Below are 12,987 nucleotides of genomic sequence, written 5' to 3' on the forward strand. Positions count from 1 at the left end.
GGGGGGTTGGCATTGCCAAACATGCTTCATTATTATTGGGCGGCGAATGTGGACAAGGCGCGGGGGGGTGGGCGGGATGGAGAAGGGGTACAGTGGGTTAGGATGGAGGAGGAATCTTGTTCGGGGTTTAGTTTGAGGGCTCTGGTGACGGCAGCATTGCCAATGGATCCGAGTAGGTATTCAGGGAGCCCAATGGTGCAGTCCACGGTGAAGATATGGAATCAGCTGAGGAGGCATTTTAGGGTGAAAGGAATGTTAGTGCTAACGCCGCTGTGCGAGAATCATGGGTTTGAGCTGGGGGGGATGGATAGTGTGTACAGGAGGTGGAGGGAAGTGGGGCTGGTCAGGGTGAGGGATTTGTATTTGGAAGAAGGGTTCGCCAATCTGGAGGAGCTAAGGGAGGGGGTAGAGCTGCCGAGGGGTAGTGAGTTCAGGTATCTGCAGGTTAGGGACTTTGCACGAAAGGTCTGGAAGGGGTTCCCTAGATTGCTGGGTTACACCTTGCTGGAGCGACTGCTGCTTCCGGATGTGGAGAGGGAAGAATTGGGGATATATATAAGTGGCTGGGGGAGCAGGGAGGCGAGCGGGTGGTGAAGATCAAGGAGAAATGGGAAGCGGAGTTGGGAATGGAGATCAATTGGGGAATATGGAGTGAGGAACTGCGAAGGGTAAATGGGACCTCCTCTTGTGCAAGGATGTGCCTGATACAGTTCAAGGTGGTGCACAGGGTGCATATGACTTGGGCGAGAATGAGTGGGTTCTTTCAGGGGGTAGCAGATGAGTGTGAGAGGTGTGGGCGGGGGCCAGCGAATCATGCACACATGCTTTGGGGTTGTGAAAAATAGGGAAGATTCTGGGCGGGAGTGTTCGCGGTCTTAGCCAGGATAGTGGAGGACGGAGTGGACCCGGACTCTTTGGTGGCGATATTTGGGCGGAGCTCATGGAGAGGAGGAAGGCCGATGTCATGGGCTTCGCTTCTCTGATTGCACGGTGACGGCTGTTGCTGGAGTGGCGGAAAAAGGAGGAAAATCTGTACAAACTATAGTTGATTGTTGGGAAAAATGTTTCCTGAGGTGTTTATTTGCTGTAACCTACTTTGATACAAGTTTGAATAAAATGCGTTTGAAACAACCAAAGAAAACCAAATGAATTCATTCATAATGCAAGTAAAATTATTTCTCTGTACAATAGGCCAAGCTTTTACATAAATAAAAAATTTGAAACACTTATGTTTTTAAATAGGGTTCTGAAAATGCTGTCAATGTACCAAATTGGGCGAAACTTTTATAATCCATCAACTCCAATTCAGATTCCTCAACATCGGTAGGACATTTATTTGATTATAGACCTAATCTTCTGCAATATTGGTAATATTATGACTTTGTGAACCATAGTGAATTACTGTACTGTTATTAGAAAATAAACGCTTTTTCCTTTCTTGATTAGAAATAGTCAGTGATTGTATTTTGTAGAATTTTACCCCTATTGGTTACTACACTTCGCACACAGGTGATTTGAGAAAACCTGGACGGGATTCTCTGATCCCGAGGGTAAGTGCTGACGCTGTTGTAAACGCGTTTTACGATGGTGTCAACAAGCCCCTTGGAGCAGCAGTCCTGCACCCCACATTGGGCCAGCATGGCACTGGAGCGACTCATACAGCTCCAGCTGCCGATACCGGCGTCAAACGGGTGCCGCTGGTCTGAGCATGCGCGTTACGGCCTGCGCGAATTCACGCGACGACTGGCGCGAACTTGCGCATGTGCACTAGATTTCTTCTCCGCGCCAGCCCCGACACAACATGGCGGAGAGCTACAGGGGCCCGACACGGAGGAACATATGCCCCCGCCAGGAGAAGCCGGCCTGCCGATTGGTAGGCCCCGATCGCGGGACAGGCCACGGTGGAGGCCCCCACCCCGGGGTCGGGACCCCCCCCCCCCCCCCCCCCACCCCCCCCCCCCCCCCCCCCCCCGCCGCCGCCGCAGGATGAATGCCGAAGTCCCGCCAGGTAGGACTACACGTGAACGGCGCCGGCGGGACTGGCCTATCTCGGTGGCCACGCGGGCCATCGCGCATGGAGAATCACCGGGGGGGGGGGGGGGGGGACCGCGGGACCACAAAGAGCAGCCCCCAACCGACGCATGCCCCGCCAACCATGCCGTTGTAAAGCTTTGACAAAGAGTCATCGGACTTGATACGCTAGCTCTTTTCTCTCCCTATTGCCCAGTGCACTCGGGGAGTGGGTGGGTGGAACTCCTCAGGGGGTTGGGCTTGGTCAGGGGGTTGAAGCACTCGAGGTCGGGGGTGTGGATGGTCACCCCTGGGCTGGGGTGGGTGAGGGGCTTTGCAACTGTGAGGTCTTCAAACCACCTTTAAATATTGTGGAGATCCATAACAGGAGCAACCACAGCTGCTGTCTGCCTGTCCTACCAAACACTTCCAGCTCAGAGATCTGCTGCGGCTTCTATTTTGAAGTTCAATTTCACTCCCTTTGACTGTGAGCGACCTCTAGCTTCATAGCTGAAGGCTATTTCAAATGAGGAAGTAGCCTTAGTTGTGATAGCACTTCACGCTCCTCAACTCTTATGAGCCTCCTCAAGGGAACACGTGCCATGTACCATAGGATGATCAGTGCACTGTATGTCCAGCAAACATAGATGCCTGAACACTGTGCCTGAACTCTAGGAGCATCAGTACTGTACTGTGCTGTACTGTTCTAAATTTCTAAAGTACGTTAGAAGCAGCTGCCAACAATCAAACAATAAAGAGTAGGCCTTGTGCACTGTGAATCTTCTTGCGACCAAAGGGTAAGTGTGTGGATCAGCGGAGGGTAGCTGAGCACCATCTCCCTAATGTTCCCAGCAGAGGTCTGGCGTCTAGTGGTTCCTAATGTGGCTGGGGATGAATGTACAAGGTTTGTCAGCATAACTGGCTCGCTGGATGGCACTCTGAGAGAAGGTAGGACACGCAAGGATGGAGAATGCTTGAGGGGATTTGAGGGTCCTGGGTGGGGATGAAAGTCAGACATGTTAGCATGGTGCATACTCCTGAGCCCAACCAGGTCCACCAGGCTACATGGTGGCCCCGGTCTATACTGCAGATCCTGCCCCGTTTGCTTCCTTCCCCATCCCCACATCTAGTTGTTCCTTCTAGCACTCTGCCTTCTGCAGCCCTGGCCCCATCGGTGCCAGACACTGTGGGGACCTCTGGCCCTGACCCTGCTGCCAGAGGCATTGTTGGCTGGCGCTATCCATGCCAGCAGTACGTTCCACGGTCCCTGTCCAGCAATAAAGCAGAGAGAGTTTAGTGTCATGGGAACAGTATTCAGAGCAGCATGAGACCAGCAGGAACAATTCGGTGATCAGCTAAGAGTGAAATGTCCCAATAGAGAAGTAGGAACTGAACCTAACGGAGCTGCTGCCAGATGGTAGAATACAGACAGAGAAACCAGGTACAATCAATAGAAAATGTTCAAATTCCAAACTGTTTCTCAAGTTTCTGAAACATGCTGTGCAGGATTCTCCGTCAGCGGGATCCTCCACTTTGCCGGCAGTGCACTCACGCCAGCGGATTTCCCAATGGCATGGGGATGGCCATAATGGGAAACCCCATTGGGTAGCTGCAGGGACGGAGGATCCCGATGCCGGCAGTGGCCACACGGTAGCACAGTGGTTAGCACTGTTGCCTCACAGCGCCAGGGACCAGGGTTCGATTAGAGGGCAGAGTGGGGGGGCCTCATTCAAGTCTGGGGCCTATGTGTGCGGGCGGTCCGGGTCGGGCGAGCGGCCGATTGGGGGTACTATTACGGCGGTCCAGGTCCGTGGGCTGAGTCCACCACGGAGCACGGCGTGGCCACTGGAGGCCATGAAGTGCGGGAGGCCGTATCGGCAGCTGGAGCTTCGAGATCCACGGCAGCTGCCTGCTGGTGCCCTGCGAGACTGTGAATCTGTGAACTTTTGACGCCAGTTTTCCTGGCATAAAAGACCACAGATTTCGCAACGACGTGGGGACATAGTCCCTGAAATGGAGAATCCAGCCCCAGATTTCTATCCAGTCATCTTTGAGTTTTCTTCCTCTTTTATCCTAAAACAATCAAACTTAGGATTGCTCTCAATACTATAGTATTATTGTTAAGAGGGTATTTAAATTTTATATATTTTCTAATTTCAGGTTGACTCTATGGCCAGGTTTCTCCACTTCGATCTTGAGATATGAGACCAAGATCTTACTGTCTGTTGATGTAACCCATAAGGTTCTACGCAGTGAAACAGTGTTGGACTTCATGACTGAGCTGTACAACAGAATTGGTGATCAGCGTTTCATTGATACCTGTATGAGGGAATTAGTGGGATTCATTGTCCTTACAAGGTAAAGAAAAAAGTTGGTTCAAAATAGAAAGGTGGAACAGTATGATGCTGCTTGGCATGCAAGTGTTTATCATTTTATTTTGAAGTGATAGTCAGAATAACAACAAAGATAAAAATATTTTTTAAATTACACTGATTAAAAAATTATGACTACAAAGAAGAAAATCAAAACCAAACAGAAATTGTAATCCTTGTAATTATTAGTGGAGCAACTTTCTCACTCAGTTGCTGAAATTGTAACTAATAAGTCCAGCTGAATTGCAGCATTTCTGGTACTGCTATCTCATAATTCATCAGTTAGTTGTAGTTGTAGTAAAAGGTTCTGGGTTCGAAGTTTTCCTTTTGATGTTGGTTGCGATTTCATAAATTATACCTGCAGTGTTGTAATTCCTGTAAGAGAAAACTCAGTGGATATTTCACACATAAAAATGCAACTGTAATTCTTCAGAGTTGAGCAACTAGTGCAGTGATTAATTGTGAACAATGCCAATCACCATTTTTAGTGAAAGCTTTCAGGTTAGTGTCAAGGCAAATTAATGTCCTTTGAAAATCTGAAATGCAGCTGATAAAATCAAAATATTAGGATTTTGTGGGTATCTTGTTAAGTTCTTGTTCGCTGTTATTAGTGCTAAGTTGATATTGTAGTATTGTAGAAATTGGAATGACTGCTGTTGGGCTCCTTTGCTTTCAGAGCAGAGATTCAACACAATTTCAGTCCTATAGACTTAAAAACATTAACATGTATTGTTGCAGATGAAAATTACACTTTCCATTTGGCTGGTGTGATAGTGGAGATAAGAAGAGTAAGATTTCTGTCCACGTTTTGGATGTATCTCGATCCTGGCTTTTGACCCCAGACTTGTACTATCCAGGGAATGGCCTGGAGGTCTGCTACTGTATTGCATAGCCATTTTCCTAAGTGCAGATATTTGAAGAAATACAAAACTTCCAAGTTTAAAGATCCTAAGCAGTATGGCAATTATAATCTGACAGAACTCTTCCACCTTTTTTACTTACACTGGATTTCAGGATGAGCAAGCCTCCTCTGTCCAGCATTCGCCTGAGGAAGGAACAGTGCTCCGAAAGCTCATGTTTGAAACAAACCTGTTGGACTTTAACCTGGTGTTGTAAGACTTCTTACTGTGCTCACCCCAGTCCAACACCGGCATCTCCACATCACAGCATTGCTACGGTATAAATAATGAGAAAGGTGGTGTTTTTCTGAAATTTGTATGTTATTATGTGCGCACCCCTATTTGGACAGATATGCTCAATATCAGCTCAGCAATGATGCCAGTGGTGGCAGTGGCCAGTGGAGAACGAGCATAGGAGTTGGTAAAAAAACTTACTGTCCTTTTGTTGAATTATGCTGAGAAGGGGCACAGCTTAAATGAAAATCTAGACCATCGTTTTCTTTTTAAAAAGGTAAAAAGAGTAATGCACTGTTTCCGTCTCATAGGTACAATAACAAAACATATCGAATTGATGATATTGACTGGTCTGTGAAACCTACCAACGCATTCAAAAAGGCTGATGGAACTGAGATTACTTATATTGACTATTATTCACAGGTGGGAAAAATGAACCATAAGTAAAATAAGGTACATTTTCTGATCTGCGAGGTCAATAAAGGGGTCATATAAATGAGGAGCTTGTTTGTGAATTTTGCTGGTAATATAACTTATCCATATGCTTTATGGTGTTATCAAGAGACTTAAAAGGTTTGCTTGATTGTTCAAGCTCTATACCAATGGAGAAAAACTAAACAAAGAAGGAAGGGTAATGGATAAGTGTATTATGTGTGAGCTAAATCTACGTTGTTTTTCAATGGACATGAATTTCAAACTGTTGAACAAAATAATTATCATTTTGTATTAAATTCATTTTCTAGAGATGTGACAAGTAAGGATAACTTTTTTGATTATGCAAAGTTCATTTGAGAATGCCTGCTGCTGGTCAGAAATACAATACGTTCAATGCACACAGTTTTCCATGATGACATTATCTGCATATTTATTCATAGTTTCCTGCGCAGATTTGGCTATCAGAAGTGAGCTTGTCCAACGATGGGCAAGCAAAGAAATTTATCATTTGAACGCGATTAAAGCATGGGGCCAGCAATTATTTCAGCTTTTGGAAAAATCAAAAATTTTGACGGGGAAGATAGATAACAATAATCAGGCGTAGTAAAGTAGCACATGAAATAGAAGAAGTACAAAAACAAAATACTGCAGATGATGGAAATCTGAAATAAAACAGAAAATGCTGAAAATACTAGGCAAGTCTGGCAGCATTTGTGGAGAGGGAAAGAAAAGTTAACATTTCAGGAACTAGTTCTACTGAAAGATCACAAACCTGAAACGGTGGGCTAAATTTTATCGCAGGCTTCGGGACCCTGACGTTGGCCTGAAAACTAAGTCTGAGCCCACATTTGCCAGCAGCAGCATAATCGTGGCAATTTCCAATTAAGGACAGTGTGTGGGCCTCTCGCACTGCGAGCCCCAGAAGGGGGCGGACAGCTCTGGACCCTTAGACTGGCAGAGTTTGACGGTGATGGGGAGTCACCCGATCCGGCTTCCCAGTCCATCTCCTTTCCTGCTACATGTGAGCCAGTAGAACCCAGTTGTTAAGTCTGTTCCTCCCTCGACAGATGCTGCTGCCAGATGTGCCAGGTATTTCCAGCATGTCCTGTTTTTTTACCTGAAGTGAAAGGAAATCTAAAATGGAGGCACAAAGCAGATTGCAGGCATGATGTTGCAGACCGTATTTAACACCATTTTAAGATGAGTTTTTCTCTCAAGAGGGTCATTCATCTGTGGAATTCTCTTCACCCAAGAGTATTGGAGGCAGCATCATTGAATATTTTTAATACTGGGTTAGCTAGATTCTTGATTGACAAGGAATCAAAGGTATTAGAGGGTAGGCAGGAAAGTAGGGTTGAGGCTGTTGTGTTATGCTGCTTCGCATAACACAGGCTGCTACTTAATGCAGTCTTAACTAAAGGACGCTCCAGACTCTGAAATGAGTTCAACATGTTTATTGAACTATTAACACAGTTCTCAAATGAGTTCGACTCTCTGCTAATCTAACTGTAGTAACTCAGTCTAACTGTACCAGCTTGCTCTAAGCCACGTGCTGGGGTGTGATGCTGCTGATCAACCCTGTCTAACTCTCTAGATGTCTGTCTGTGGAAAGAGGCAGGGTGTGAGTGCCTCATCCCTTTTATAGTGTTTATGTCATACCACCTTGTGATGCCACCTCTGCCCATTAGTTGTGTCCTATTCTGAGTGTTCATTGGTTGCATGTTTGCATATCACGACAGAGGCCACAATCAGATCAGCAATGAACTTATCAAATGACAGAGCAGGCTTGAGCGTCGAATGGCCTCTTGCTGTTCCTTATTCATATGTGCATTCACAGGCCACAATGGAGCTAAAAGTCAGAGCAAAGATCTGTTCATCAAGTGTGGAATAGATCGACAAGCAGTGTAATATATTCTTGAGGCCTAAATTCCTAAGTACTCCAAATTTGTCGCAGGAACAAGGCCTAAAGGCTCATAAATTTATCCTCAGAATAAATCAAGCAAGCTGCATGTGCAGATCAGGAGCCTCGATGCAGCTTGTCTAGCGAGGCTTTACAAAATGTAGACCTGTGCAGCGACTGAGACCCCAATCAAGTTTGTTTTGGGGAGGGACGGTGGGGAAAGAGTGGCGAGGTTGGTGTGGAATAAGGGGTGCAGGCACCATTATTGGCAGGAGGGTCAGAGCAGGCTGATTTTGGCGTATAGTGTTTTAGTGTAGCCAGGATAAACACTCTGACTTAAGATAATACTTACATTTTCCACATTTTAGACCTTTTTTAAGCTTCCTTCAGTAGTCCCCTGAAAGGAGTCACCGCTTAGGAATCTGTAGGTTTGGAAATACCATTCATAGCTTATGCTTCTCAACGACTGACAAATTTAGAAGTCTGGGTTTCACACAGGAGCTCAATACCAAAATGGGGTTTATGCTCATTTCAGGTGGCCAAAAGGCACCTGCACTGACAAATTGGTATTTTATGCCTGTTTTAGGCCCTTAAGATGGATGAAACATTGTTAACGTCAGACACTTTTCAAATCACGTGACAGGATCTTAGTATTTTGAAGTATGTCCCCCTTACGGCTTTTGTCATCATAGGTTGTTTCATTATCTTTTGTTTGTTCCAGCATTATTTAAATCGGTATTTCATGAGATATTTAGTTGAGTTCACATAGATATGAAATTGTTTTTCAACTATTGTTTAAAAACTGATGTCCATAATAATAATCTTTATTGTCACAAGTAGGCTTTCATTAACACTGCATTGAAGTTTTATTGTGAAAAGCCCTTAGTCGCCACATTCCAGCGCCTGTTCAGGTTCACAGAGGGAGAATTCAGAATGTCCAAATTACTTAACAGCACGTCTATCGGGACTTGTGGGAGGAAACTGGAGCACCCGGAGGAAACCCACGCAGACACAGGGAGAACACGCAGATTCTGCACAGAGAGTGATGCAAGCTGGGAATCAAACCTGGGACCTTGGTGCTGTGAAGCAACAGTGCTACCCATGTGCCACCCACCTTTGCTGCTGGTTAAAATATAAGTTTAGCTCAAAATCGTTTTTACTGAAAACAAAGAAACAACAATTTCCAGATATATACCGGCAACAAGAGACCTTGCCTGTTGCCAGCATATATTGGAAACCATGGGTGAACTGTCATTATATTTTCATTAAAATGGACAGTAAATTATGGACAGCAAAGTTGATTTTCTGATGCACCTTGAGAGTGGGCAAAGTTCCTCATTACTGGTGCACATTCAGGAAGCTACCTCGAAGAAGAAAGTCATTGAATATGAACATGTTACTCTTGTGTAAATAAGCTAAAAGAAGGTAGAAGTGAAATTATCAAAATCAGTAGTTATATGAAACAGACTGAAATTTGCTATCAACCATTTCGCAATACCCTGTCGTGAATTTCACCCTTTACATGTTTATTTTGACAATGAACATGTTTGGTTTGATAGCGCCTTTAATTTTTATCTGCACAGCAATACGATGCCTCCATCACTGACCTGAATCAACCTATGTTAGTCAGCCAGTTAAAAAGTAAAAATGATGTCAAAGATGTCGCTCCACGTGTAGCTCACCTCATTCCAGAGTTCTGCTTTCTCACAGGTAACAAAAAATCTCTATCCAAAAGGCTATTTTTCGCATGAGTGCTGTAAATACAGTATACTTACTTATCACATCCTCGTTACGTCTGAATCTGCCATTGGTTGTCCAGTTTTAAACTGATCTGTCTACCTTTGTGCTGGCCTATTGTCAGTTTTCATAACAGAAAGGCAGGCAAAATAAATCTGGTCACTTATTGTATTGTGATTATTTGGGAGGTTAGGCACCAGAAATTCAAACTTTATTTTTGAAAAGTGTAGCTGATAGTAACTATTTTTACATAGCAACTTTAACGTAATAAAATGCCTTGAGGTACTTTGCAGGAGCAAATAGAATACGTCACTGAGCCACTGACTGGGACATCAGAATCGGTGACCAAGAGCTTGACCAAAGTGGTTCTTTTGAAGGAGTGAATTAAAGGAGAAAAGCTAGGAAGGGAAGTACAGGGAAGGAACTCTAAAGCTTAGGGCCGAGGCAACAGAAGCTACAACAACTAATGCTGGAGATACTACAATTGAGGACACTCAATAGACGAGAATTCGAGGTGATACCTCAGATGGTTGATGGGCTACAGCGATTATGGTGTTCTGAAGAGGTGAGGCATGATGGAGGGATTTAAAACAAGGGACGTGATCTAACAGCCTTATCGTGTCCAACATGGGATGTGATGGGCCAGTAAATCTCGCGAGAGGTCTCTTGTGAGATTTACCTGACTTGCCAAGCCTTGCGAGTTCTAATGGGATCTCGCAATATGTGGTGATCTAGATCCTGTATTTGTGGGTGGGACCTAAATATGCATATTTAAGTGTGCAGTTAGGCATACTTAAATATGTCGTCGCTAGAGCTAACCAGCCCCTGGGATCTAACAGCCTTGCAAATACAGAAGGCACAGAAGTGGAGACCCCAGATGGGCACCGTTTTGCACTGGTCTCCACAATTGGGGACCAGGCGGAATGGCACTGGGCAGGTCTCCCTGGCGAATGGAGACCCCCGAGTGAGGCAGACCCTTGGTACTGCCAACGGGACACCAGGTCGCGCTGGCAGGGCTCAAGGACCCCCCAACAGGTACATTGAGGTGCTTGGGGGGGGGGGGGGGGGGGGGCTGCGTTTATGGCACCCCAATCTCTGCCTGCACTGAGTGCAGGAAATTAAGATAAATGCGGCCTCAACGTGCCGTACCCTGCCGAGGCCCGAAAAAATAACAGAGTCCTATTTGATGGCAGGGTCGTACCCAGAGCTGGAAGTGCCAGGAAACATCCCACTAATCCCACCCATCATGGAACTCTGTTTCGTTAAATTGCACGCGAGGATTTGCGTGACCAGGAATCATTGTAGGTGGGGGATGTCACACGGTGTCACAGTGGTTAGCACTGCTACCTGCTACCTCACAGGTTTGATTCCAGCCTTGGGTGACTGTGTGGATTCCTGTTTCTGCATGGGTTTCTCCCGGGTGCTCTGGTTTCCTCCCACAATCCAAAGATGCGATAGTCAGGTGGATTGGCCATGCTAAATTGCCCCTTAGTGTCCAAAGATGTGCAGGCTAGGTGGATTGTCTATGATCAATTCATGGGGTTACAGGGATAGAGTGAGCAAATGGGCCTAGGTGTAGTGCTCTTTGAGAGGGTTGGTGCAGACTTGGTGGACCTCTTTCTGCACTGTAGGGATTCTATGGATGACATGAGATGACAGGTGAATGGGATTTGGTGTGAGTTAGGATATGGGTAGCAGAGTCTTCAGTGACCTCAGGTTTACTGAGGGTTTAATGTGGGATACCAGCAAGGAGTGTGTTGGAATAGTCAAGTCTAGAGTTAACAAAAACTTGAATGAGGATTTCAGCAACAGATGAGTTGAGTAAGGGACAAAGTCAAGTGATGTTATGGACATGGAGGTGAATGAACTGAGTATTAGTACAAAAATTGAGATAGATATACACTAAATGACAGTTGACACTTTCTAAATTCTAAACATTGAGCACTAACATAATGACTGCCTATGTGTGAGAAACATGTGGAATTATGTACTAAAGATTATCGATAGATTCTGCATAGCAGTTGTCCAGTGTCACACCATTGTCAAAATTCCACTTCAGTGCCTACTGTATTTGCAATTTATCACTGCATTTGTAACCTTCCAATGCATTAAATGTAAAATTATTATCCTTGTGATTAAATCCTCCAAGGTCTTCCTTTTAACCATCTCAAACCTCTCAGTGGATGAGTTCTCATGTTACCCTGGGGTCCTTCCAAAACCTCAGAGGCTTTCTTGCCAGCTGAGAGCTATCATCACTCCTTTTTGCATCAATATCAATCTGTTCCAGAGCGATCAATTTTCTGTTTAGAAAAAGCTGCATTTGGAGTGAGAAGAGAGAGAACTGACTTGGTTGTGAGGACTAACAAACAAGGTTTGGTTAAGTGGCCCTATAAAAGTTTTTAATTCAATGAACGAAAGGATTAATATTTCACCAGGCTTTTAAAATCATCTACAATTTGCTGTATCATTTCTTGGAATCAGCTGTCATTAGCATTGCTCTCAGGTGTGCCCGCCATGTGGAGTGGAGCAGCTTCCCCATGGTTGATGTCACCAGAACAGGCTGCAGTGAAATGAAATTCTAATTGTGTTTAATTTCACTTGTGCAAATAACAATATTGATTCATTTTGTCAAACCTCTTTCCACAGGGCTAAGTAACCAAGCACGCTCTGATTTTCGAATAATGAAGGATCTGGCCGCAGAAACACAGCTGACACCTCAGAAAAGGCAGCAGCGACTTCATGATCTGATAGATAATATTCAGAGGTAAAAGATGGTTCAGAGGACAAATGTTTAGCTTCATTTCTAAATATAAATTTGGAAGAACAAGCCAAACTCACACAAGAGAATCCCCGAGCAACTAATAATGTTTTGTGCATTTTGTACATTAGAAGATGTACGAGGCAAGTTTTTTTACACAGAAGGTAGTGGGTGCCTGGAACTCGCTGCCGGAGGAGGTGGTGGAAGCAGGGACGATAGTGACATTTAAGGGACATCTTGACAAATACATGAATAGGATGGGAATTGAGGGATATGGACCCAGGAAGTGGAGAATATTTTAGTTTAGACGGGCAGCATGGTCGGCACAGACTTGGAGGGCCGAAGGGCCTGTTCCTGTGCTGTACTTTTCTTTGTTCATTGAAATGTAAAATATCAATATGATAACTTAGTTATAATCTTACTTATAATTTTACCAATTAAACAGGTAATGAAGTTTGCACCTGGTGATTCATAGTTCACAAGTGAGCACAAGCACTCTGATCAAATGTGATTGACCTGAAATATTAGGATTTTTTTCTGCACCTCCCATGGCCTGCTTTCGGCTCGCGCCGGGATCTTTCCGATCCCATTCTCATCAGTGGGAACAGCAATATAAGCAGCCTGGCTCTGTCTCTGCCTCTT

The 12,987-nt window shown here is 45.0% G+C and overlaps 1 protein-coding gene across 3 annotated transcripts in view; it reads left to right on the plus strand.

Annotated features, from left to right (window-relative positions):
* The window catches only part of LOC119977721 (piwi-like protein 4), a 110,983-nt gene that overhangs the window by 47,948 nt on the left and 50,048 nt on the right, over nucleotides 1–12,987 (plus strand). For all 3 annotated transcript variants that reach the window (XM_038818906.1, XM_038818905.1, XM_038818907.1), the window contains 5 exons: nucleotides 1,243–1,323; nucleotides 4,171–4,368; nucleotides 5,827–5,938; nucleotides 9,434–9,560; nucleotides 12,234–12,351. In XM_038818906.1, coding sequence (XP_038674834.1) covers nucleotides 1,243–1,323; nucleotides 4,171–4,368; nucleotides 5,827–5,938; nucleotides 9,434–9,560; nucleotides 12,234–12,351 — 636 coding nt within the window. The remainder of the gene's footprint in view (nucleotides 1–1,242; nucleotides 1,324–4,170; nucleotides 4,369–5,826; nucleotides 5,939–9,433; nucleotides 9,561–12,233; nucleotides 12,352–12,987) is intronic.

The sequence above is a fragment of the Scyliorhinus canicula genome, chromosome 14 (assembly GCF_902713615.1).
Source record: "Scyliorhinus canicula chromosome 14, sScyCan1.1, whole genome shotgun sequence".
In the NCBI taxonomy this organism is placed as follows: domain Eukaryota; kingdom Metazoa; phylum Chordata; class Chondrichthyes; order Carcharhiniformes; family Scyliorhinidae; genus Scyliorhinus; species Scyliorhinus canicula.